The sequence below is a fragment of the Magallana gigas genome, chromosome 4, assembly GCF_963853765.1.
Source record: "Magallana gigas chromosome 4, xbMagGiga1.1, whole genome shotgun sequence".
In the NCBI taxonomy this organism is placed as follows: domain Eukaryota; kingdom Metazoa; phylum Mollusca; class Bivalvia; order Ostreida; family Ostreidae; genus Magallana; species Magallana gigas.
This window is the reverse complement of record NC_088856.1, coordinates 54,601,739-54,628,450: the sequence shown is the minus strand read 5'-3', so window position 1 is coordinate 54,628,450 and position 26,712 is coordinate 54,601,739. Positions and strand designations below refer to the sequence as shown.

General features: G+C 35.4%; 4 protein-coding genes across 6 annotated transcripts in view; 2 read left to right on the top strand and 2 right to left on the bottom strand.

Moving 5' to 3' along the window:
* The window catches only part of LOC136269742 (ankyrin repeat domain-containing protein 16-like), a 97,884-nt gene extending 71,218 nt beyond the window's left edge, over positions 1 to 26,666 (top strand). Inside the window, exons 6-8 of one of the 3 annotated variants that reach the window (XR_010713418.1) lie at positions 24,313 to 24,431; positions 24,694 to 26,113; positions 26,561 to 26,666. The gene's annotated coding sequence lies outside the window, so the exon portion shown is untranslated. The remainder of the gene's footprint in view (positions 1 to 24,312; positions 24,432 to 24,693; positions 26,114 to 26,560) is intronic. The other 2 variants (XR_010713417.1, XR_010713416.1) reach the window with 2 other exon arrangements.
* On the bottom strand, positions 165 to 3,178 carry LOC136274961 (uncharacterized). Its single transcript, XM_066083077.1, has 2 exons — positions 2,505 to 3,178; positions 165 to 2,326 (listed from the first exon to the last, which is right to left on the bottom strand). The coding sequence occupies exon 2, from the start codon at positions 2,281 to 2,283 to the stop codon at positions 1,096 to 1,098; it is 1,188 nt and encodes a 395-aa protein (XP_065939149.1). The 5' UTR covers positions 2,284 to 2,326; positions 2,505 to 3,178; the 3' UTR covers positions 165 to 1,095.
* Positions 10,592 to 16,773, bottom strand: LOC136274960 (tripartite motif-containing protein 3-like). The gene is made up of 3 exons (XM_066083075.1): positions 16,667 to 16,773; positions 16,004 to 16,093; positions 10,592 to 12,796 (listed from the first exon to the last, which is right to left on the bottom strand). The coding sequence occupies exon 3, from the start codon at positions 12,465 to 12,467 to the stop codon at positions 11,121 to 11,123; it is 1,347 nt and encodes a 448-aa protein (XP_065939147.1). The 5' UTR covers positions 12,468 to 12,796; positions 16,004 to 16,093; positions 16,667 to 16,773; the 3' UTR covers positions 10,592 to 11,120.
* On the top strand, positions 25,984 to 26,712 carry LOC117683230 (major mite allergen Der p 23-like). The gene is made up of 2 exons (XM_066083424.1): positions 25,984 to 26,113; positions 26,561 to 26,712. The coding sequence occupies exons 1-2, from the start codon at positions 25,984 to 25,986 to the stop codon at positions 26,710 to 26,712; spliced, it is 282 nt and encodes a 93-aa protein (XP_065939496.1).

Below are 26,712 nucleotides of genomic sequence, written 5' to 3'. Positions count from 1 at the left end.
GCGCCTTATCCATCAACTCCAATCCGAGCTCTAAATCAATAGCACATCCAATGTCGTCATCATTGACTGTAAATGCTTTGCATTCCTCCCTTAATAAACTCTCCACTCTTCTTTTCTGTTCTGTATTTAGGGGGGAATCTGTTAGATCAACAGGTGGATCGTTCTCAGCACTCACTTGGTTTACTGTGGTCTGAACATGGTCGCTACTCGAGCCTGCTATTCCAAAGGGAATGGATGAACAAATCTTTTCAAAACGTCCTAACAAAGTACCTTTAGACAAGACAGAGTCATTTTTGGAAGGATTACACAACAGTAATTTCACACGTCCGGCGTGGTTTGGCTTTACCTCCACAAGCATTTCCTGAGTTGATATTCCCAATGCATCGAGTTGGTGAGATGGGACGAAAAGAGCCTCACAACCAGGCTGGAGTTGTCTGCCTTTGAATGGTACACTAACGACTATGGATGACTGCTGTGGGACGACAATATTCCGACGTCCTACTTTTACCGTACCAAGCGTTTCATCTTCATTGTCTTTGAGTTCTTTGTAGAGTGCGTTGACTTGTGCTTCATTGGCTGCAGGAAGAGTAAGTCTGAGCAGATCAATTGCATTATTACTATGGACAGTTTGTAATAAATGTTGTATGACATTGTATCCCAATATTGGTTCATTGCTCGATACACTAGTGACAAGGAAAGGCACCTGAACAGCATTACAATGTTCTGACAATTTCATCATAACAGTTACAACACCTTCAACAGGTATATCTGAACCAGATGCAGACACTAATGAAACATCTTTTAACTGCAAAAAGTCTTCAACATTCTTTACATGCGTATACAATTCAGGAAAATGATTACCAATCCATGACTTGTTCATAAGGGAGACTTGAGCCCCTGTATCCCATAACACTTTTACAGGTTTCTCATTCAAAAATAAACATACATGACATGGTTTACTAACAAGTTTGACAAGGTTAGGCCCAATGTTATTAACTTTTCCTTTTATTTCCTTTACTTCATATTTCTCAAATTTGTGGTGATGCTCTAGACGGTTGTTGGGACAACTTTCTTGTTGGGCCGCCCTTTGTCCCTCTAGGTCGACCCGCTGCTGTTTCCCGAGAGCTTGAACTTCTTGCTTGGACACTCCTGTCGACGATGTCCAGATCCACCGCAGTTCCAACAATGATTGCAACGCTTGCCGACAGACTGGCAATCTGTACAGGATCGTGGTCCGCTTCGTGAAGGTGTTGGTTGAGCCTTTGCTGTGTTCGGAGATTGTTCAACCATCTTCTTCAATGCTGTCATTTCGATCCTTAGTGACTTAATTTCACTGGCAAGATCATTCTTTACTTCCTCTTTCACAGCATTGATTTCCACTGAGTTAGAATTGATTTGAGACACTGAATGTTTGGCTTGCAGTTTGTTATGTCTTTCACTCTCTTGTATGGTAATTTGGTTCAGTTCATGCATTAACGTTGCATCTGTTATTTTCACATTGTCCAAATGTGCTTTCATCTCATGACGCAGTGTTGTATCTCTTAGTCCAGTGTAGACGGTCCGTCTAAAGAGTCCAGCCACCAGTTCTGGACTGTATTTGAGTTCATGGCTATCCTCCTGTGATGCAAAAAGGATTCGGTTACGTAGATCCATAACCCTCAGGAGAAAATCGTTCGGAGTTTCCTTTGGATTTTGTGTGGCACTAGCCAATTCACTGTACAATTCGGTTGCATTCTTTTCTGCATAGTGTCCCCTAAGGATGCTTCTAAGGGTTGCCAAATTTATGTCTGGCCTTCCGTCTAAGTAGCTGCGCAGGCTTGACGATGGGACTACTGCCTTTATTACACCATCTATTATGTCCACATCCGAGTATCCCTTCTGTTTACCAGTTTCAATCTGTCTAATTAAGCTGGTATACGAAATCCCTGATTTGCAATCCACTTGCCCACTGATCTTAAAATCCTTATGTAATTTCACTGCTGATGTACTTTCAGTCTTTGTACTTGCTGGTTCATTAGAGGCTTCTATTTTCACGGTTTTGTCTGTTGATGTGCCAGGACTCTCTAATGCAAATTTCACAGCTAACAATGTTGTTTGTGCTTGGTCACCCTCCATTTCCTTCATAAAAAATCTGTCGGCTTGCATCGCCACCTTGAAACGCCCCTTCGCAGAATCCACTGGCTCCCCAAATTCCTTCAGAATTTCTGCCAGGACTTCTAATGGCGCCATCATTAGCTTTGCTCGCACCTCCAGCATCTCCTCTGTTATGTTTTCCGACATCATGGGATCCCGGACGAGCCCCCAAAATGTTACCCCAGTCCTGATGCTAAAAACAAGAAGAGGAGAATTCTGTTGTTACATTTATTTGGCGGGTTTCAGCAGATATAAGAGTTAAAACTTATCACAAACAATCGCTGAATTTGTAAACAATCAACTCAATTTGTCTAGGGGATTTACAAAATAAACTGACTAGAATAAAAGACTAGAATAAATGGATAACTTACTGATATATTCATATAAACTGTCTTAATCAATTTTAACAATCGTGTCATTATGTCTGAGGATTTAAACTAGTAGCAATACACAAAATATGGAGCCTCTCGTGTTTGTGTACATTTATCTCAAACCGGAAACAGTTTACGCAAGCTAAAACCTAAACCTACACGATAAAACTCACTAAATTCCGGAACATATTTACCATGTACAATTTCAAGAAAAATATTAAAGTAATCTTTACCACTAAATTTCCCGTATCTACCCTATTGATATAATGTACATATTCATTGAAAATACTTTTATAATAACCAATTACTGCTCTTTAACTAGATCGATAGACACGTGACTAGGTACATATACATGTGCTACCTTCGCAAAATGCATCTTAAAAGGTACAAAATGTTTTACAACCATTCTATTGACATGCATGTTTACATATAAACATATTGTCAATCAAGAAAATAGTACTGAACATGGATTGAGGTTATAAAACCAGTTTCTTACCTAAAAACAAGAAGAGGAGAATTCTGTTGTTACATTTATTTGGCGGGTTTCAGCAGATATAAGAGTTAAAACCCATCACCCCGTATTCCGGACTTCCACGCTGGAGTTATCTCCCTTGCTACATTACATATCAATCAACAAAAAAAGGGGGGGTGGCTGAAACCCCCAATAACTACCCGTCACATTTGCTTACCTCACCTCGGGGGTTTCACATGCGTGTGCACGGCAGGATTTACCGGAACAGATTGTACTTCTGGTAATGAATAACTTACAGCTTTGCACTTAGCTACCTTACCTTACCTACCGTACCTTAACTTCGCATATTAATAGAATGTACAAATGTATTTTGTTGTTACTTTTCAAACTCAGATATTGACGAATGCGCAAGTTCACCATGTATCCATGGCAACTGTACCGATAACGTCAATGGCTACCGATGTCTGTGTGATTCAGGATATGCAGGCCTTCATTGTGAATCAAGTATTTGATAAACAAATATATACCTCTACCACTTAATTATTATGTACATGTATTTGCAGTCATAATATGGTTTGATGTTTTTATTTCCATTTATAGATCAATGTCGATGAGTGTGCCAGCTTACCGTGTATCCATGGGAACTGTACTGATGACGTCAACAGTTTTCACTGCTCATCAATGGCAACTTCTCGGGCCTTTCCGGCAAGCTCGGAAAACACCTCGAATGTATTAACATCACCGGATGTTAGAATTTTATACAAAATGGAGTCGCTTCCCATTAAAATAAGTATCGGCTAGACAGTCTTGTATGTCGCTTCTGTGTCATATTTTAGTGTATATCGTTTACTTTAATGAAGTATAGCTCACATCTCAACAGATTGTAAAATGTGTTGTATTTATACCAAGTTTTATAAAAAGGGGGGTTGTCATGGACGCTTAGGTAATACATTCGAGGTGTTTTTCCGACCTTGACTGCTCATGTGACGTCGATTTCAGTGGCATAACTTGCTCATCAGGCTGGTTGATTAAGTTTATTAGTTAATAAATGTTGAGACAATGACTGTAAACAAGTTTGTAGGCACATGTTCTGTGAGTGTACTTCTTATTTAAACAAAATATTGTGTTTTCCCGTTTTATAGCCGTGTCCAGTTCTGAGGGCTCTTCTTCTAACTGTAACGTGGTCAGGTGCTCGATTTTCAAACCCCAGTTAGGAACTGCTTGCTACTACGGTACGATTCTTAACTTATTACTTGATATTCATAATTCTACTCAAAGGAATATAATAATTCAACATATTTATAAAAATATTATATTGCAAACATAACCGGTCGTGACACATTTAGTAAAAATAAATACATATAGTACAATGTACGTGTTCCCTTCAAAAAAGAAAACATTGGTTAACAAAATATTTAACATACTCTCGTTCGCATGCGGTATTTATCTAAATCTATCAACTTCCATGAATGTGTATCTTTACTCAAAAGTACTCTTTCTTTTCAAATTGAATGCAGAATCATGTGAAAGTACAATTAATGCATCTTAGGGACAGGGCACTATAATTGAAACTTGGTTATGAGTCTAACGCTTAATATAAATTAATATATTGTTTGTTCTGATTTCTGTTTTCCCCATGACAACAGCTTGGGTATCATGCCCACTGTCTGCTCTGGTCCTGGCAACTCTTTCCTTCTGTGTCGTATTTATCTATGGAATAAAGAAGAGGCAAAGGTAAATTGTTTAGCTCACCTGAACCGAAGACTCGAGTGAGCTTTTTTGGTCGCTTAGCATCCGTCGTCTTAGGGAGCGTGTTTTAAAAAATCTTCTTCTCAAGATCAATTGCACCGGAAATGCCAATATTTACACCGCAGCTTGCATATCTAGTGAAAATTCTAGATTGTGTAAGACTAATACTAGGGCCCGAAAAGGGGTTCAAAGTTTTAACATAGAAATATATTGGGAATATGTTTAAAAATCTTCCAAGGAATTACAATGCTTCGATTTGTGGTATTACTATGCAAGCTTTCTCAGATTCTAGATTGTTAAAACTGGACCCTCGGACCAATAAATTGGTGGCCCGAGAGAGGTTTGAAATATCAAAGGAATCATTAAAAGAAATTCAGATCTTCTCAAAAACTACAATTTGTGATATTACTTTAGAAACAGCGTAGACTTTAATTAAATTGTTAAAATCACGACCCCCAGGCCAATACTGGGGCCCAAGGAGGGTTTCAAAGTTTAACATAGTAATATATAAGGAACATGTTTTAAAATCTTCTTCTAAAGAACCACAATGCTAAAATTTGTGAGATTACTATACAAGCATCATAAGATAGTGTAGATTCTAAATTGCTAAAAACCATGACACCCGGACCAATACTGGTGCTCCAAGATGGTTTCAAAGTTCAAAATTCAAATGATTGGGAAACATGTTTGATAACCTTCTAATCATTAACTACACTGCTTAAATGTATGAAATTATTATGCAGGCATTTTAAAATAACGAAGACTCAAAATTGTTAAAACGGTGACCCGCTTACCAATACTTATGTTCAACATAGAAGTACAGAGGAAAATTAAGAATATTATCAAGAAATACAAAGCTACGTTTAGTTATTTTACTCAGAAGCATCATCATATCTTTATATCCTCTTATCAAGGTCACAGTGACCTTTCACTTTTAATAATCATTAATAGTTCATTTTACATTTTAGTTCTCTTTGATACCTTAGGGTATAGGAAATTAATATTTGTCGAGAGTTTGACAATATTTTCAAAGAGTTTCTTATTCAAACATTTCGAAATAGAATAATACAAGAACTTTGTTCAGGTTAGCTATTTGGCCCATGAGATTATTGTTCAGCTTATGAGTGTCCCTCCACATTGATACTAGAAATCCAAAACCAAAGATTCAGTAATTCATGAATTGTTATACACTGTATGTAATGATCAGGAATTTAAAGGTACGCATTTGTGAAGTAGTAAATGTTAGTAAAAAAATTGGATTTTTAAAGCTTTCTAAAGCCTGCGCACAGTTTTGAACTTTGAGTGCTACATGTAGTTGAAGCTATCTATTAAATTCGGGGTTTTTTCTCTATAGATCTAGATTTAGTTAGAACAGAGAAAAGTGATATTTGCAAAGATTGGCAATATTCATCTTTAACGTAATAATATCATGATTAATTTTCTGTACCGATGTTTAAGCTACAATGTATGTCATGTATATAAATCAAGATTATTTAATTTTCATTTCTTAGATTGTCAAAAGAACAGCGCTCTCCATTTCCATTCGAGGATACGACTTTGGGAGAATCTAAAAAGAGATTTGACTTCATTGTTTTCAGACAAAATGGGAATAAATCATGACGCAGAATCTTGTGTCTTTTTTATCTATGACAAGATAACATTAGATGTATCTACATACAAGCTTAGGGACTTGACTACTTTTTGTGCATAGTGAATCTAAACCCTATTTTTAAAACTCGAATTTTCAAATTACAAAACTAGGTTACTCTGAAAAAACCATTACTTTCTGTTGTAACTCATGTCCGTGAAAATGTTTAAGGGGGTTGGGCAGGGTTGGAAATAAGAGCCCGCCCGACCGCCCGAGACGGTCTGTTTCTTAGGCGGGCGGGGGCGAAACTTCAAAAGACAGCCCGGCGGTCGGGCTAATTTTAATAGCCAGTTCCTAATTTAAAACCGACAATTTCTATTTTAAGTTATTTACCTCATTCACAAAAAGTACAGACAATGTCGGTTGTTAGGTTTCTTTGAGAATTAGGTAAGCTCTACAAGTTGTAATCTATTCGCTCATTGGTCTGAATGATTATTATAGCCAACCAGTATTCGCAATACAATTTTGTTCGGCACTATTGCAATAGAAGCAACATGCTAGATGATGCGCAAGTTTTTGAGTTTGTTGATTCCCAAAAAGCGTTCCTTGATTGACGCTAAGGGGAAAAAAAGTATACAACCAAAACAAAAGACGCCGATGTACAGTTGAAACACATGGGAAGCTCTATTGTAAACGATGTCGAGGGTGAATAGGTTGTACACCACTATTATATTTTACTATATATTCTGACCAAAATTACGCATATTTAGATGTGGGTACAACTTTTAAACAGTCTTCTGGCGAAATCTCCCTTTACAACTTTTAAAACAATAAATCATAAACGATTTAGTAGCAAATAAACACAAAGACACAAGTTTACTCGGAGACATCAAAGTTACTCATGTGGTTGAAAATCAAGTACAAGCATTTTCATCCCCTGTGCAAGTAATTGGCATAAGAATATCAAGTTACCTCGTCTTTTTACAAAAGCGGAAAACATATGCGTTTTAACCGTTTTTATCTCATTGAAAATAGAGCCCTGTCACTGGCAGAAAACACCTCAAAACAAACGAGAAATCTGGAATTATTTTGCTTTGACCATGATAAATTGAACCTACAGAAAAATAGTGTTGTGAGACCAAAACACAATTAGAAGTTAAAAGGAGTGCATCTGACCGAATAAATAAATTTTTATCACATTTATTTACAGTTGTTTTAATTTAATCCCTTTCAATATTTGATATCATATTATTGTCAATCTTTGAAATTGTTTAGAAAGTTCATGATCATGACATTGTTAGCTGGCTTCTAAAAGAGGGTTTATAATTATATAGTACATGTAGATAAATAGTTTAATTTTTTTAAGCATGTCATACTTAATAATAAGCATTCTTTGGGTTATGTTTAGATATGGTTTCAAATACTTGTAAAAGTAAAGATTTCGAGGGGCCTGTGTTACAGATGTAAATATTAAGCTTTATGTATAGTTCATTCATTATAATGAACTTTTTTATCAGGACTGGCAGATTTTGGGCAGGGCTGGTAACTTTTTAAAGTAGCCAGCCCTGTGGCTGGCTGCTATTTTTTGTGAATTTCCAACCCTGGGTTGGGTGAAGTTTCGTGTTGAAACATAGCTAAAAATTGTTTCAAACTTAAAGGCAATAATCAGGAAATTGATGCACAAATCTAGTTTTGAAAGTTTAAAAGTTTGGGAGGATTACAGTTAGGCTACAGTATATGGCTATTGTCGGAAATCTAATTTAAAATAGTTACGTAGATGTTGCAATTTAGTTTGATTGAATTTCAAAGAGACAGAGTGCCATGTCTCAAGGACTGTTAATCTCTTCAAACAACATTCTGCAATTATCAGTTTTTCATATCTTGGACATCAAAGACTCATCGAGTTTATTTAATTATTTTATATTTGTAAACCTTTCACTCAGCTTACTTATGTCATCACTTGTCAATTTATACTTATTGTTCATATTCTTATAAATAGTTATGTACAATTGTCAATCGGCAGTCTGGAATACGGCGGCCAGCCTCGGCCACGTCCGACTCACCCAGAGTCTTGAGTCCGGAGGCCACTACTGGCCATATCCGACTTTTTCGTAAAATGTCTGTCTGTTAAAATGTTATAATGTTGCCATCGTTGAATCTCGTCCAATAAATACGGAATCCTTCATCACTTGGTTTATTTCTCTGGAACTGTATACTGGTGGATCTTCGGGAATACGGCATTTATCATATAAAATTTTGTACAACTTTTCATTTATTGAAGCTCTTGTTGAATTTTTCACCCTTTTATTGTAGATTACATTTAAGTATATGCGAGTTTATATCACTTAAACGTAAATTTAATTTGCATGACTGATCAAAGAGAGATAACTCCTATTACATACATTTTAATAAAACTTAATCAGAGCACTTTGGTTTTTGTTTTTTTTAATTAAAAATCAGGCACGTAGCATCGGGGGGGGGGGGGGGGGCTGCCCCCACCCCCCCCCCCCCACTTTTTCTCGCAGCAAGGATTTTTTTTAAATTTATTCACATATAAAAATTTAAATAATGATGGAGTTGCCCCCCCCCCCACTTTTTTGGAAGTATGTAAAAAATTCATAAGAGAATAAGGAAATGAGGAGTGAAATTGATATACACATGTACTACGGTTAATAGCGAATATTGTATCAAATATTACTTTTTATGTCCGATCAAACATTTTAGCTAAAATGTCTTTTATAACAATATCTTGAATTTATTAGCATAAGACAAATGTAGCACAGAAACACTAAGAAAAAGAACGATAAACGCAGATATGAAACTGGAAAAATAAAATCATACACGTAGCTACTGGAGGGGGGGGGGGGTAAACTTATTTTGCCTACCGACATATTACTTAGAGTTACTTATATAATTCAAAAAATAAACTTGTGTCTCTACTTTTCTATCACTGTAAGAAAATATAGAAATTATATTGAAAAGCATTATAACAGTTCAAGAAGGTCGTAGTTACATCCTGTAATAAAGCCCTCATCCCCCCCCCCGAACCCTACGGATTAAAATTACCGGAGTTTTCTGGGTTTTTTTTCAAGTCTTGGTCCCCTTCAACTTGGAAAAGCGATGCTACGTGCCTGATACCATAACATATCTAACATTTCTATCAGAATTCTATTATCTAGCAAAACATCGACTTTTGTAGTCTTTTAACTTAGTACTCCAAACATATTGACACTGTTTGCGCCAAAATCTTGTCTAGAACCCCATTGCCAACTATTCTATAATCTCCGCCCATACGTTGGTATAGGCTCATTTTGATTGAAAAAATAACGCAAATCATTCAAATCCCTGTTGCAGTTACCCTGTATACATCAGAAATGTTATTTGCAGCACATTTGAACCTTTGTAGAAAAAATAAATAAGTTCGTAAATTTGACTAGGTTTTTTTTTTTATTTGCATTAAACAGTGAATTTTAACATTTCTGTATTTTTTCATGCGCGGATATAGAGAGGGAGAGTCGGTACCCCTGAAAAACTCAATTTTCTTACTTATATAGTAAATTTGCCGAAAATGTGACTCGGACCTCCTCTGGAAAAAAATTCTGGATCCGCGCATGCATTTTACACTGAAATCAAGAGTAATTGTGCTATTTTATTAACCCTTCGTCTTACTTCTCACTGGTGTCGGAAGCAATTGAAAGTGGGGGGGGGGGGGCTAGACTAATCCTCAAAAATATTGAGCCCCCCCCCCGCCGGGTTCCCACGCCTATGCTTCTTGTGACCTTTGACCTCATCCACTTGTCAGCATGTTTAATTTTCATAATGTTTACCAACATCGATGACTAAAGTCTTATAATACAATAGTTTGAGAACATTTACTGACATATTAACCTATTGACCCATCAACCTTTTGAACTGGAAATATACAGGGGTCAGGCTATAACAATGGGCAACCTGCTTACAGGGTATGGCTAAAATAAATCATCGATCCATAACCTAAGAAGATTGCTCCCTTCTTCGATTAGACCTGGCCATTGACAAAGAGGATGTTTTTTTTCATTTCAGATGCAACAATCAGCATTGCTTCAAAATAGTCTTAGAATTAAATGTTACAGAGTTTAAAATCTCCAACTGATAATACCAACATTCAGACATTTTGCTCCATCCAATTAAATCTGAAAATCCAATTAATTTTTTTATATTTAACGCAAATACTTAATTTGTAATAAAACAACAAAATCCCTTTGATTAGGTAATAAAAATAATTAAAACAAGATCACATAATTGTACACAAATCATTTATTATACACAATGATATACTCATCCAACAGAATGACATAAATTAAATGGGTTTTTTTCTTCAAACATTCACTTGTTCTCATTCTTGATATACAATGTTCATTAAACAGAATGTTTGATTGTATTCTTTTCAACTTTTAATGACAAGCATATATATATATATATATATATATATATATATATATATATATATATATATATATATATATATATATATATATATATATATATGTATATATAATAGTTTGTTTGGAAAGTAAAATATTTATGCTGTCATTTTTTTTACCATTAAAATCACTGCACAAAAACAATGAGTTTGTTACGATTTACATAGAGAAACTAAACAATAGTATTGTTGGTATGTACAGAATATATGAAGGTGTTTATTTATTAACATAAACTAATTATATAATACAGATAATTAACTGTTATACACAAACAAGTATAATATATACAGTCAGTTTGTCAACATGTAATACATATAAACAATGTTACACTGCTGTGTAATGTTCTAGACATGTTGTATTTTTTTCACTTTACCTGTGAACTCAGCCACAAAGAGGTTGTCTCTGGTGTCCACACATAAACCGTATGGTTCCTGTAAATGACGGTTGTCAATGTAGCGGAGGAACTGTCCATCCTGATCCAGGATGTGGATACGGTGGTTGTAGTAGTCTGTTGTCAGGATCCGACCCTGGCTGTCTGTTGTGATGCTGAGTGGATAGAATGATTCCTTGGTAGTAGAGGGAGGACCAGTGTAGGTAAAGCGGAGTTTCCCGGCCTGATTGACCACCACTACTGCACGGGCGTCTGACACACAGATATCTAGGTTCCTGTTCTCACTGATGTATTTAATGTTATATCCACCAGATGAATAGAGAGGTTGTCCTTTGTCGTCGTACTGAATACTTTGTTTCTCTGTGGAGCCAGAGTAACACACAACTTTTGTTTGTTTATCATCATCACTGTCCATGACAACCAGGAGGTCACCAGAGGAGGTACTACAGACACCGCGAGGTACCCACCCCTGTAGTCTGATCACTGTCTGTATCTGTGTATTCTTCACTATGTTCACAGTTCTATCTAAGTAATCAGTATAAACTAGATCCCCACTCCTTGTCACTGCTATGTCCCATGGAGCGTTCCCTGACTTGGTTTGGACTGACTTCACTAGTTCCCCACGGAGGTTGTAGAGTCTCATGATTTTGTCATTACCACATGTCCACATCTCCTCATCACTCAGACAGGACACACCGCCTAATCCTCTATACTCTGTGTTTATCTGTGTGACGATCCGTGGTACATCAATGAGCGGTCTGTCCGGGGGAGAGGACTCAGCACCGGGAGATTCCATGGTGTAGCCATGTTCTTCTATTTTGATAGATGACGCTGACAGAGAACCAAACTGTTGATAAAGCTGTTCTTTGTTGATCTTCTGAGGGGTAAAACTTGGTAAGGACACTGTGAGTTTAGGAGGCAATCTTCTGAATTCATCATTCCTGGATTTGTAGGCAGAGACACGGCTGACATCATTGGAGTCCAGTAACGTCTTTAGTTCAGTAATGGTCTGCGTGATTTTAGAAATGGTGTGTTTAATTTCATCTTCCTGTTTGTCTAAGACAGCCAGGTGTTTGGTGTCCATTTCCTCCACGTTAGATTTCATGTTTCTGATAATGGTGTTTATTTCTCTGTGCAAGTCTTCTCCATGTTTGTCGATTTCTGTTGTTAATTTCTGGGACTTTTCATTCAGAGCAGATTTTTGGACTGGGATAATGGATGCAATCTCTTGGTATTTAAGATAAATGGATTTCTCTAGTTGTTGTAAATCTTTTTGAATTATTTCTTTTTTCTTGTCCATGGTTTTAGTTATTTCAATAAATTGATGGCCATTGTGTTCTTCAGAGGAAGGACATGTTGCACAAATAGGAATGTCACATTGTTTACAGTAATGTTCACATATTTTTGAGGGATGTTTTTGACACTTTGGAGTATATCCCCTCTTTTTAAATGGTACCACTTTGTGTTCTTTGGATTGATCAGATAAATGGTCCCCCTCACAGGCTTTACACAGATATTTGTTTCAAATGACACAGTACATAGGGGGGCCCGGGGTCTCACAGAGATGACACCGTAACACATCCTGAAGGTTGTACTCAGGGTCCATGGTCAGACACTTTTATTCATGTTCTGAAAAATAAACACAAAAATTGGATTAATGATATATACAATAAAACTTACATGTAATAAGTGAGATGAGATCAGAAAAAGTCTTAGCAGAAATGTTTCTATCATCTTGCTTCAAATAATAACACAATTGTTTAAGGAGAAAATACATTATCCTTTTATTTAAACTTTATAAATTTGAAGCACTGAATCTCTTTTGAAACTCAACTTCATTATTGAAAGACAGATTTATATAAGGAATCATTCTTTGAGTATTATGAAGTGATAATTTCGGTCGGGGCGTGATCAAATCCAATAAATCCCAAAGGGCTTTATGATAGATTAGATCACACCCCGAACGAAATTATCATCTCATAATATTCAAAGAATGATTCCTTATTCCTTATATTTATATAATTTTAAGCCATCATACGATTATATATTTGAATATGAATAAGCAAACCCTGCTGGCGCCTCGATTTGGCGTCATTTGTATTATGGGTTATATAGTACAAAATTGATACGTAGTTTTATCACAGGCAAAGACACTGGAAAATGTAAATATATGAATATGAGTTCTAAAAAGTGCATTAATTTTGTCTTCATAAAAATCTCATAATAGATAATTGCTTTTAAAACTTACTACTGCATCAACCAAATTCAAACAATCTTTACTATTAAAATATATTGTACACATATATTTGTTTGCATTTTTTTTTTTACTTTAATTGTTGTAAATTTTGTTACCATATTTCATTATATTAATTCTAAATAGTAGCATATTTAAAAAAAGATATATTTTTGTATAAATTTTTAAATAGAGTTTTCATTAGTTACTAATAAATATTCCATTCCTTTACAGTTCAGATTTTATTTTAATAAACAAGAGGCCAATAGGCCTTGACGGTCACCTGCATGAGTACCGCATACAAACTCGTTTAAGTCTCATATATGTATTTAGTGAAGTTTAATTCTGGATTAGAAAATTTATAATATTGTACAGACCACCTCCCTACCTGAAGTCTTTCAAAAAGGACAATGAAACCTATAACTTTTGCGAAAAACTTACAATTATAATAGAGTGCATGACCTGATATTGAAAAGATGCAAGATTCTGATATTAAATAATTTCCCCATATTTGTAAACTTTCAGGATATGTTTTATGTGCATATGTTTTCATAGATAAACTGAACTCTTTCGAAATGGTTTTACAATGTCTTAAGTTAACTTTGATAGAAGCTTCATTCTTTCTCTTTTTTAAAAATGGGAATTTGCTTATTTCTTTCATAGAAATTCCTGAGCAGAATAAAATAAATAAATTTCTGTAAGTTGTATTTTTTACGGACTACTTCTTTTAGCGCAGTTATACAAGTAGTTGTTTGGTTGTAGTATATATAGAACCGATCAGGTAAAGACAGGTCATCGAAGAGCAATCAACCCTTTCGAACACAATTTTTTTGTTTTTGTTTATAGGTACATGTGGATATGATGAAGTATTCTTGATATGTATTTATATATGAAATTTACATTGTATTTTGTAGATATATTTGGAAATATACAATTATTGGGCCTAATTCCAGTTCATCGCTATTAAAGTCGCATGCTGATTGTATATTACGGCGAATAAACTGGTTGATAGCTCACTCACTCTAACACCTGTGTTGTTATTTTTAAAATACTTAGAATAGAAATACTTTATGTTCGGATGAGTGAAACGAAGGAGAACATAATAAGACAAATTTATAACCCCACCTCAGCCATAACCCTTGCCTTACATGTATATGTAGGTGACATGATATATCATCAAAGATGACAGCTTAAAGTTTTTTTTCTAAATATGCAGTCAGTTTTTATTTTGTGTCAGCAGATGTTTTTCTTAAACATTATATATATTAACACTAATTGACCATTTTGGCCACACCCTGCATTAAGAACCTCTACCCTATACACTAAATGAGAGTTTTGGCCCCGCCCTAGATTCAAATCCTTTCACTTGGAGACATGAAATTAAAAAAAAAATGATAGATGGCTTTTTTCCTTCTTTATGATAATGCAGTCAGCTTTTATTCAGTATCAGCAGAAGTAAAGTCTAAAAGAAGACTATTTTCTTAAACATTTAAATGCTTGAACACTATATGACTATTTTGGCCCTGCTCTAGAGTCAGAACCCCTACCTCGGGGGACATGAAATTTATGATTTTCATAGTGGGCTTCCTGGTATAAAAAAATTCTATACTCAGTTTTCCTTACAGGTGAGTGGGAGTAGAGAAAATAATTTTTAAACATTATATATGCTTTTACACTAAACATCCACTTAGGCCCTACAGTCAAAACCCATACTCCAGGGGACATGAAATTTATAATTTTAATTATAATTACTAAGTCAGTTTTTCATACAGATGTGTGAGAGTAGAGAAGAAGAATTTAAAACACAATATGCATTAACTCTATTTGGCCATATTGCCGCCTCCTCCCCCCACCTACGGGTTGAACTTCTGACCCAGGGGCCATGAGCTTCACAATTTAGGCAAAGGAGTTCATGAGTAACCATGCATTTATTTTTTTCCCCATATGTGTTGGAGCTAGTATAAAGAAGAATATTTAATACATTTTCACTATATGGCTATATATTGGCCCCTTTCTAGGACCCAAACTTCTGACCAGGGGTCAAGAATTTCACAATTTAGTTTTAACAAAATTAATATACCATTTATATATACATGTATGAGATTATATAAAGAGGAAGATTTTCTAAGATGTTATACATTTTTATTATATGGTCATTTTCGCCCCACCCTAGAGTCTGAACCCCTGACCCAGGGGCAATGAATTTCAAAATTTTGGTAGAGGGTGTTATGTATACATCATAACCATGCATTTCCTTCTTACATGTATGTATCGGTGTAGAAAAGATTTTTAAAATTTGTTAATTTATTGTTAATTTAATGCAGACATGCAGTGTCATGCAGGCATGACGGTCGACACACACAGTCATGATGACGAATGAAGACCAACTGCAATTGGTCACCTGAGTGAGTGACTCAGGTGACCTAAAAAATGCTACATGTTGCTGTTTTTGTCCATTTTTGTTATTCAAACAAAAAATCTGTTCATATTTTCTGCATTAATTTTCAATTAAAGTAAACTGATACATTTCAGCAATATTCATTGATATAGAACATTTGTACTCAATGGAAACAAATTAAACGCATTTAACGAACTATACACACCTTTATAAAGGCCTTTAACTCAAAATGGCGACATATCTTTAATGTTTACCATTTGTTTACACTTCCTTGTTGATGGTTCTCCCTGGCAGCCTGTAAAAATCACGTGATTGGTTTAAATAAAACTTCCGGGTAACCCCAAAACAATATTCAATACATCATGCGCTGATCGGGGTGGGGGGTGGGGGTGGGGTCCGAAACATCCCCTCTTTTCGTTTTTTTTTCATTTCTTAGTTATACATAGTGAAATTACCGAAAATATCCACAGGCGCCTGTTTTAGACAGGAGGTCTATTTTCTATACACATTAGAATACCTCCTGTATGAAACAAGCATAAGCGCTGCCAAAAAATATCCCTCGTACCCCCCCCCCCCCCCCGGATCCGCGCATTATACTTTGTGCTACATATAGTTAATTGTTAAAGGACAGTAAAGATAATCTAATTCATCTTAGTTAAATTGAAAAGGTTAATGAGTATCATGATAAACATGTACTAGCCGACAGACATGAAGTCTGGCTTATGAACTTCAACATAACGTTTGACATATGAATTGATGTTATAATATGTGTGTGATCGGAAGAACACTTTTGTGATTCCAATCTTATGAGTTGGTATATAAAATTAAACTCCCTGATGTGTAGGTCTCTATATCTCTTCTTCCAGACCTAGTTTTTCTCCGACTTCATCACGTCTACTGTCGTCTGTTCTGTCTGTCTGTTGACTGGTCCTCTGTCTCTATATAAGAGGAACTGGGTGGTTTCGCCCTCGTTACACACGTGCTCTAAGATGTTTCGCTCCTGATTAAATACAAGTAATAAATCATGTAAATAATTGAAGCATAGATAGGTTCTATCCAATTACCTGCAATTATAACTTTAAGAATCCGTAATGTACTATCAAATTATGGATTTTTTCAAATAGACAAACCATGAATTTAGTTTATTTTGCGAAATTTTTTTGTCAATCTGAGTCTTGCAATATATACATGTACCAGTAAATGTTGCAACATATAACGTTAGTTATGAATGCCCCAATCCAGGCACGTAGCATCGGGGGTGGGGGTGGGGTAGAGGGGATGCAGGAAACAGCTAAGTATGATCAATAGCAGGCACGTAGCATCGGGGGGGGGGGGGGGGCAGCCACTTTTTCACGCAGCAAAGATTTTTCTTTTTATATTCAAAAAATTGAATTTACATGGAGTTGGCCCCCCACTTTTCTGTGACCCTGTAAAAATTAAAATGAAAATAAAGATTTAAGTGAAAAGTATACCCCCCCCCCCCCCAACGTATTAGGATTTTCAGGATTTTGGTAACATCCCCCCTTTTTTTTATCCCCCCCTTTTTGGGCTTTTTTTGGATGAGTCTGCTGCCCCCCCCCCCCCAAAACACACACTTTCAAAAACGATGCTACGTGCCTGCAATCTAATTGAAATTAGATCCTTCATGCAACCGTATTTGACAGGAGCGTGAAGGATCTAATTTTAATTAGGTTGTGAATGCTCACTCATAATTAAGTTATTTCGTCAGTTAGTCTTTATATATATATTGGATCGTTAATCTTTTATGTGCTGATCAAACAACATCCTGACATGCTATAGGCAGACATTAAATGCGGTTAAAACCTCTCAGGGCACAATATTTATAAAAATGTGATTGAATTCTTTTACTTAATAAATCGTATAATAATATATTCTTTTTGTAGTTTATACAATATATTTTATAGTGGAGCATAAATTATGCAATTCATGACTACCATCCCCAGGGGCCATAATGTTTTGGGGTAAAAATTTTACAATTCATATTTTTTTTAACAAAATCTTCTTTGTCAACTGTTGGACAATCAGTGGATAAACAAGCACATGCTGATGATAAATGAGGATGCTTCTATACCAAGTTATGGCTACAGGGTCGGTGATTCTGATGTTGGAGCAGGGCTCCATTATAAGATAGTAATCGTTCAATAAATATTCAATATTATTCATCTTCTCTATGTACCATATGTTTTAGCAGACAAACGAAGCACAGGGTTATAATTATTTTTTTTTCGAGAGGTGGACAAACATAGCCTACATTCTGTCCACTTAATTCCAAAAGAGCAGGCACGTAGTGGGGGGGGGGGCAGGGGGGCCTACCCCCACCTTTTCTCGCACCAAAAACAAGTTGTAAAGAAGAATTTTCCAAGAAGTTTGTTTTAAACTCGCTACCCGTATCTAAAGTTGCGTACTTTTGGTAAGAATATATAGTAAAAATTAGTTGGTGTGCAACCTATAATATGTAGGTACAAATTCTCAAATTCAGTTAGATGACAAACCGGGAAAATGGTAGCTACAGTGCTCGGTTTTTCATCAAACCGACCCATTTTTATTTCCGATAAAATTTGAAAGATTGGTGCGAACTTGGTCAATACTTGCATAGTTCCTTTCTCAAGAATCATACCACACTCTGTTATGACAGATGATCTTTTCAAAGCAGCTCAACATGGTGACTTAGATTACTTTAAAAACCCAAAAATTCCGCTGAATACGTCGTACGAAAAATCAGGAGACACTGCACTGCACATTGCTGCAAGATGTGGCCATGCGGCTCTCGTGGAGCGGTCATACTAAAACACGCCTGCCGACGCCTGCCGGGGAAAACACGCCTGCCGAGAGAAAACCACACGCCTGCCGTTTACCTGATGGATTATTTTAATATTTTCTTTGATATTTTATTTAACTTAACTAAATTAAGTATCATATTAACAAAATGTTGACTTTATATTGATTATTTAGCACAAAATTAGCAAAAATGTTCAATGTTGGTAAAGATAGATAACTCTTACGTAGAATTCATACGCCTGCCGAGGAAATCTAGACGCCTGCCGTTTATTTGATGGATTATTTTACTTTTTTCTTTGATATTTTATTTCTTTTTACTAAATAGATGATAATAGAAATCAAAAGTTGATTTTATATTAATTAATTAACACAAAATAAGTAAAAATCGGGTAAGCTGGTAGCTCTTACGAAGAAATCATACGCCTGCCAAGAAAATGTATACGCATGCCGTTTATGTGATGGATTATTTTAATTATTTCTTTGATATTTTAGTTTACTTAGCTTAATAAACGATAATAGAAATAATAACTTGACTTTAAATTCATCAATTAACACAAAATCAGTGAAAATCGGGAAAGTAGATAACTCTTATGCAGAATGCATACGCCCGCCGAGAAGAGAACACGCCTGCCGCTTACCCGGTGGATGATTTTAATTTTTTTATTTATATTTTATGTTTTCTAACTTGATAAATGATCAGATTAATTAAAATTTACCACATTTTTGAATTAACACAACATGAGAAAAAAACCATGGGTAAATATAGGCGGAATCCATACGCCCACCGTTTACCTGAAGATGATTTGATATTTTTCTTACGTTAGTATTTTATTTTACTTTACTAAATAGCAAGCATAGATAAAAAGGAAAAAAATTGCAAATGGCTTAAAAATAAAGGGAGAATTCTTATGTAGAAATCTTACGACTGTCGATTTAATATGCACGCTTGCCATTTTATTTATGTCATTTTTATTTGTATAAAATAATTTATGAATATAATCATATAGACTTAACATTTTGCCTTATAATTATGTTCATAACTTTACTTATTGCTGCTATTGATTCATCATATTATAAGAAGTCGGGTGATACGAGTATGATATAATATGTATGTCATCCCTTTTAACTTTGACAAAGTTTTGTTTTCTATCAGAATTTAATATTTTGATTATTACGCCTGTCACTGAAGCGTTTTATGATAGAAATACAGGGTAAGATTTATCAACACGTCTATAGATACGAAACGCCCAAGGAATATACATGTGTACGCTTTTACGCTTGTCGCATACCTTTATTATTGCCTGATATGATTTTTTCATTATTTTTTTCTCCAGTCAACTGTGTACATGATCATAGAATAAGAATTAAATAAAACTGTCTGTGTTGTAAAGAGGGATACTATTAATCAATATCACAACTTTTCGCCTAATTTCGGTAACTAGATTTACCGAAATACCCGTGATTTACCGAAATGCCCAGTGAAAACACCGAAATACCCTTCAAAAACACCAAAATGCCTCATTTGAGCACAAATATTTAACATCATAGTTTGAATCTAAGTGTTTAAATGTATTTCCCAAATTTTCAGTTTGATAATGTAAGTATTTTGACATAAATAGCGATTTTTAACATGTGTAGACATTGGGATAAGAACGATAACTCTTGCATGAATTGCTTTTCACTCGAATAGAGGTGTGAAATTTTCTTCCCAGAATGAAATAACTAAGAATTAAAAATAACAGTTTATCAGCTTTTATTTTGTAATATCATATAATAATTTGACATGATAATACTATAAATATTCCTTTTTCTATCAGAATTGCTCCTTTCTCTCGCACACGAATATAACATGTCAACGCCAAGCGAAATCTTTGATTTGCATTTTAGTCAATAACCACTAAAATCGGCTGATTTATTAAAAAAATTAACTTTACATACAATAACTATTTATATACAATACTAAACATACACTATTTTTGGCGTAATAATGGGCATTTTTGTGTTTTTGAAGGGTATTTCGGTGTTTTCACTGGGTATTTCGGTAAATCCCGGGTATTTCGGTAATTCTATGTACCGTAATCGTTACCGTGACAAGGCTACGCTCAGGTTACAGTAAGAATTCGTCCCATATACTTGCATATAGCAGCCGTGAAGCGGATCATTGTCAATTTTAAGTCCGTTAAAAATAATCTGCAGGGGAAAATCACATTTTTATACATAACAAACCTTAATGAACATGCATATGTAGTTTATTCCTCAAAATATCCATTTCATGAGTCTTACCAAGGCATTTTGTTAAAATACACGTTTGAATTTGCCTGCCATTTTGTCGGAAATCGCACTCGGAATGTCTCGGATTTTATCATTAACATGGCGACCACAAACAGCGAATTTTCAAACGTGATGTTAAAAGTGGCAGTGGTTTCGTTGCAAAAACAGTTAATGTGGTAATATCAGATTCTAAAAGAGCAACATTGTAGGTATTTGAGACTAATCATATGAAAATTTAGGTGAAATACAGCGCGATATAATTTTTTTATTTGCTACGAAGCGAGTATATGGGATGAATTCTATCGTTAAACCGGGTCCGTAGGACATCTGTCATTTAACGATAGAACATTCTATCTAGTGTAAACCCAGAGACCATGGTACCGAGTGGGTCAGAGCCCAGTAACCATGGTGATTGTTAATAGTCTGTCCCAAGATATTTATGCAGCACATTTGGACGATTTTTAATAAAAATACACATACCTGTGAAATAAGTGCATTTGAATTGAAATAGTTGAAAGGGATAATTTCCAAGATAATTTCATCGACACATTATTATCTTTCACTCGGAAAAATTCACTGGAACAAATACAGATTCCTTACGGAGATTTATAATGGGGATTGTTTACATCTTTTCTCCATTCGGAATACACTCGGAATACATCACATAATTTTTCAACGTTATCATACTAAATACAAAATCCTCGTAGACATCACATTTTTTAGCATTGTATTGTATTGTATTTCGAAATTTTTCATTCATTTGAACCCTGAGGTATTTATAAATATGAAGCAATTAAGCAAAATCTGTATTCAGGATATCTTGGGACAGACTATAGTAAAAAATCAGGGAAAATTGTGACTGATACTCATTTCCACGGTGACTGGGAACCAAAGTGATTGACTATTCAATGATTTTAGAGTAACTGTAGATGGTAAATGTGTACTCCCATGGAATGAGTCCAAGATTGGCAAATAAACTCTATCATTTTTCTCTATGATAACTTAAACCAACTTTAAATTTATTCAATATTTGATACGTAGGGTACAAGCGAATGGTAGATAAGCATTGCCATACAAATCTGATGCAACAAACAATGTATACCCAACCCAATGTACAAGTAGTTATACAGATTGAGAATATATTATTACAGGACACCTCTTATGCTGGCCTGCACAAAGGACAGTATTGAGGTTATCCAACAACTTCTGAAGTCTGGTGCGAATGTATCGCTGAAGAACAAAGATGGATGGACCCCATTCCACATTGCATGCAGGTTTGTAGCTCATACTACATGTAGTTCCTCTGTGAAATGTTGACCATCTTAAGTTCCCATAAATAACAGATCATTTTACTTTCGGATTGGATTGACTGTAATTTGTTCTCCCATTAGTCATGTTAGTTTTGATATATTACTAACTGCGGGTGAAGGTCTTTAGAATTAAACCCATGTAAACTTGGCTCTCAGGGCCAATTGCCCACCATTTCAAAAAACTCAGGGGAGAGCTTCGCATCTTTAAATTGTTTTTTTTTTCACTCTGAGTGCCTTAAATAAGAAGGAATAGTTGCTATCCATCTACAAATTTGGTCTGTCAAGCCCAGGGATCAATCTAACTATCTCCTGACCAGCACAATTGACTTACCTGAATTAAGCTTCATGGAAAATTTGGGTCTACTCGGGGTTTACTTTGGGTTTACTTAAGGTTTACTTTAGGTTTACAAGGGAATTGCTTTTAGGGTCAACTTTAAGCACTAAAGGGTGGTTGAAGCAGACCCGTCTTTTATTTTACCATCTTACTGCCTGTAATTACTGTCCCTTGTTTATTCCGAATACACATGAAGCGTCTGCTTTCGGGGTTTACTCGGGGTTTACTCTGGGTCATTAAACTTGGAGTAAACCCACAAAGTAAACCCAGGGTTTAGTTGGGGTTTACTTTCTGTTAGGGTGGGTCTGATCGGTACTGTAGCTCTCAGACCAGTAGACCACTGTAGCAGTCTCTCTTTATTTTACCATAATTTTTTTATGAGAAATATATTTGTTTTCAGGGAAGGACACCTGGGTATTGTCTGCCTTCTGTATGATCATAACAACACTGTGATGAACACTGCCAGCAAGAATGGGAGGACCCCGCTACATACAGCAGGTCAATAAAGATAAAATGCTAAGTCATACTCTTCGACAAGGATTTTTGTGAATTATTGCGATCCCTAACACAAGTTCATTTTTCAAATTATATATACCAGTACATATACTTGTAACAATTGATTTTAGCAAAATGTGTACTCTGAGAATGATGACGTAAATGCTATAAAACATGAATGCATTTATGATTTGTTTTAAAATGACATGGTTGCCACCTTATAGTGTTTTTCTCTACTCTTATGTGTAACTAGCTCTGTAATGGGCTAATGGCGTACATCTACTATATATGTGTTGTATATTCCAGCTCTACATGGTTGGCCTCTATGTTGTGTATTTCCTCTTTCTTTACTCTATGTGTAACTTTAGCTCTGTAGTGGGGTACACTTACTGGGTTGTATATTCCAGCTCTATATGGCTGCCACTCCGTGGTGACTTTCCTGCTAAACGTCGGGCTGTCTACTGTGGACACCACTGACAGCTCTGGAAGTACACCGCTGATGGACGCCATTAAATCAGACCATGTAGAGGTCGCTCAAACCCTCATCTCAACACAAAAGGTATGTAAACATGTTAAGCCTGAACTAAATATAGCTGTACAGTTCCATTTTGAAAATTTATGCATGCACAAAAGCAGATTAACAATAGTCTTAAACTTTTTTGGTTAATTGATATCATCTCGCAAAATTTATTTATTAATTTAGATGTGATTATGAACTGTGTTTCATGATTTTAACGAGATTAAAAAGAATAACTTTGTAAAAACACTTGTCAGCTACTGACCATCTTAATATCTTCAAGTTTGATGTCTGTTTAACAACACATCTATTCAACTAGTGACCACTAATACTAAATGATTACTCACCAAATTATATCAAGTAAAAGAACTTGAAGTATTTTTTCTGCCTTGTATCTTATACAGCTATGTCATCATTATGTTTGGTTTGACACAGTGACCTGTGTTGTCATTTTGTTGTGTGTTTTTGGTTTGACAGGGTGACCTGTGTCGTGAGGACAATGCCGGCCTGGGACCCCTCCACCTGGCTGCCCAGGGGGGATGTCTGAAGTCCGTGAAATTCCTGGTGGAAAGCTTGAAGGTCGATGTCAACTCAATGTCATCAAAAGGGTTCACGCCACTGTTTCACGCCAAGGTACTAATTAGTGTTACAATACTGAACTCTCTAAAGCCACTGGTATTGCTTGCAAGGAACAAAAATTAAATTGAAAGTCAAAATAAAGTAAGGAGAGGTGGAGTAAGGGTTAGGGAACATTAATACAATTCAAACTACTTTTATTTTGTTTCAAGGAAGGACAACTCGGTGTAATTTCCTACTTGGTGTGTGCAGGAGCTGATGTCAACATCACCGATACGAAAGGTAGAACAGGTACACAGTCAACAAAGCAAGGTTTTCTACAGAATTACTGGTATTTCATATTTAAAGGCTTCTAAAACAATATTAAGACATGCAATTCATATATCTATACTTTTATATGTATACATTGATTATCTCAATTTTTTAAGCAGTAAACTTTCAATAACAATATACATTTTTAGTAACGTCATATTTTACTTGAAGTGTTTATATGAAATACCTATAACTTGTAATTTTTTAATGTCTTGTGAAGTACTACTCAATACACAACTGTTGAGAGCATTTTGATCAGTTTGTACACTTCTTCCTTGCAGCATTACACATTGCAGCAGGTGGTCAGCATTCAGAGACTTGTAAATATCTGTTGGAGAACGGAGCTGTCATCAGGGCAGATAACTCCGGCCTCACACCGGGCATGTTGGCTAGGAAACCAGACGTCTGCAGTCTGTTTCAGGAAGTATGATCCCCGCCCATAGCAAGGATGAATTAGATCTCTGCCCATAGCACGACAGAATGTTGAAAATCTGATTTACACCAAAGCTTGTAGCAGACAGCATTTACTACTGGAAGAAAACCATAGAGATGCAGTTCAAAGTCTTGACTTCATTGATTTTTTGGAAAGATGTGTAAACATGTACTGACATTTTTTTGAAATGGGAGACATTTTTTTCTATATCAACAGGAAAATCTGAATTAGGAGGAATTTTAGACCATACAGTTGCTGTTGAACTAGAATTTTGTGGACATTGATGCCCTGTTCTGATACTGCAACTTTATAAGGATAAACAGCATTGTTAGACAACATTCATGAACCAGAAAACCTCAGTTTGATTCAAAGTTAAATACTGAATGCATTTGAATACCCCATACACAGTGTTAGACTTCAGACAAATTTTTTTTTCTAATTACATTGAGTCTGTGGGGGATTTGCTTTCAATGTATTCTATATTTATGTTAACGTTATACGTGTGCATCGATTTTTTAATGAATAGACGTGAAAAAAATGATAGCTTGTAGCTATATTTTTTGTAGAAAAATTGATTGCTTTATAACTTGTTTAATACATGTATACTGTTAATATTTATGCCAGTTGACAGATTAGAAAATATCCAGTATTAAAAACAAAAAACTTGAACACCAAGCTTTATAATTCTGCTAGGTATATTATGTATAATTTAAATAATAAAACAACTCTTTGCTTTGGAATTTATTGATAATTAATATATCATGCTATACTAATAAATTTATCATGTTATACTAGTATATTCTTTATCATCAATCATCAAATAGTGTCTTATCAAAGGGCAGATAACCCTGACAAGCTTGTGAAGCACAGTTACATGGTATTAAGCCACTTTCTTTTCGATCAATGTACGAATAAACTGTTCTCTCTTCTCCTGAGGAAAGAAAATGATATTTCCTTGTAAATTTCAAAACTTGATTTACCACCAATAAATATATTACTGTTACAATTAATTTTATAATTTTGTTTTCACCCACACGTTAATTACAATATAACGATTTGATGAAACATCAAGATTAAACGTACTCTGACCAAAGCTTGCAGCCACGGGAGCTTCAGCCCGCACCCTAGCGATTGTACCATGTACCAGGTGTGTGTCCACGGGTACCTGCTGAACATGACGTGTGTGTACGGCACGGCCTGGAGTCAGGCCAACTCCTCGTGTGTAGACGCGGCCCTCGTCAACTGTACACTCCAAGACGACACCAAAGGTTTTTTAAAGAAATGACAATATTATGTTTTCATATATAGCTAGCCGCATTCCTGCGCGAATCATTATTTTTTTCCCGGGGGTGGTGTAGGGGGGGGGGCATGGCTGGGAGTGGATTTATCAGAAACACTCCCCTTATATATATATATATATATATCTGCATCTTCAGACCTCTCCCCATGGAAAATGTAAAGTTTTTGAAATCGTATACTAGTAGTACTTTCTAAAGTCATCTATAAAAGAAGTTTAAACTTGAACTTTTTAAATTACGTGTAATAGTACAAGTCTTATAAGTAAATTTACAAGTCTGAAATAATATAACTGATTATCCATTTTGAGGTTAAAAATACATATTTCGAAAATAATAAAATATTTATTAATTTTAATTTACTCATCATATCATTTCACAAGTCTGAAATCGTGTACACGGTTATTTTTCATTCTATAGATTCCAAATCTTTTTCCTGTCCTTCCACTTTCGGGGAGTTCCCCGACCCCAAGAACTGCCAGAATTACTACGTGTGTTCGTTTGGGAGGGCGACACAAAAACAGTGCCCGGGAAACACCGGATGGGACCGGAAGCTGAAACTATGCAACTAA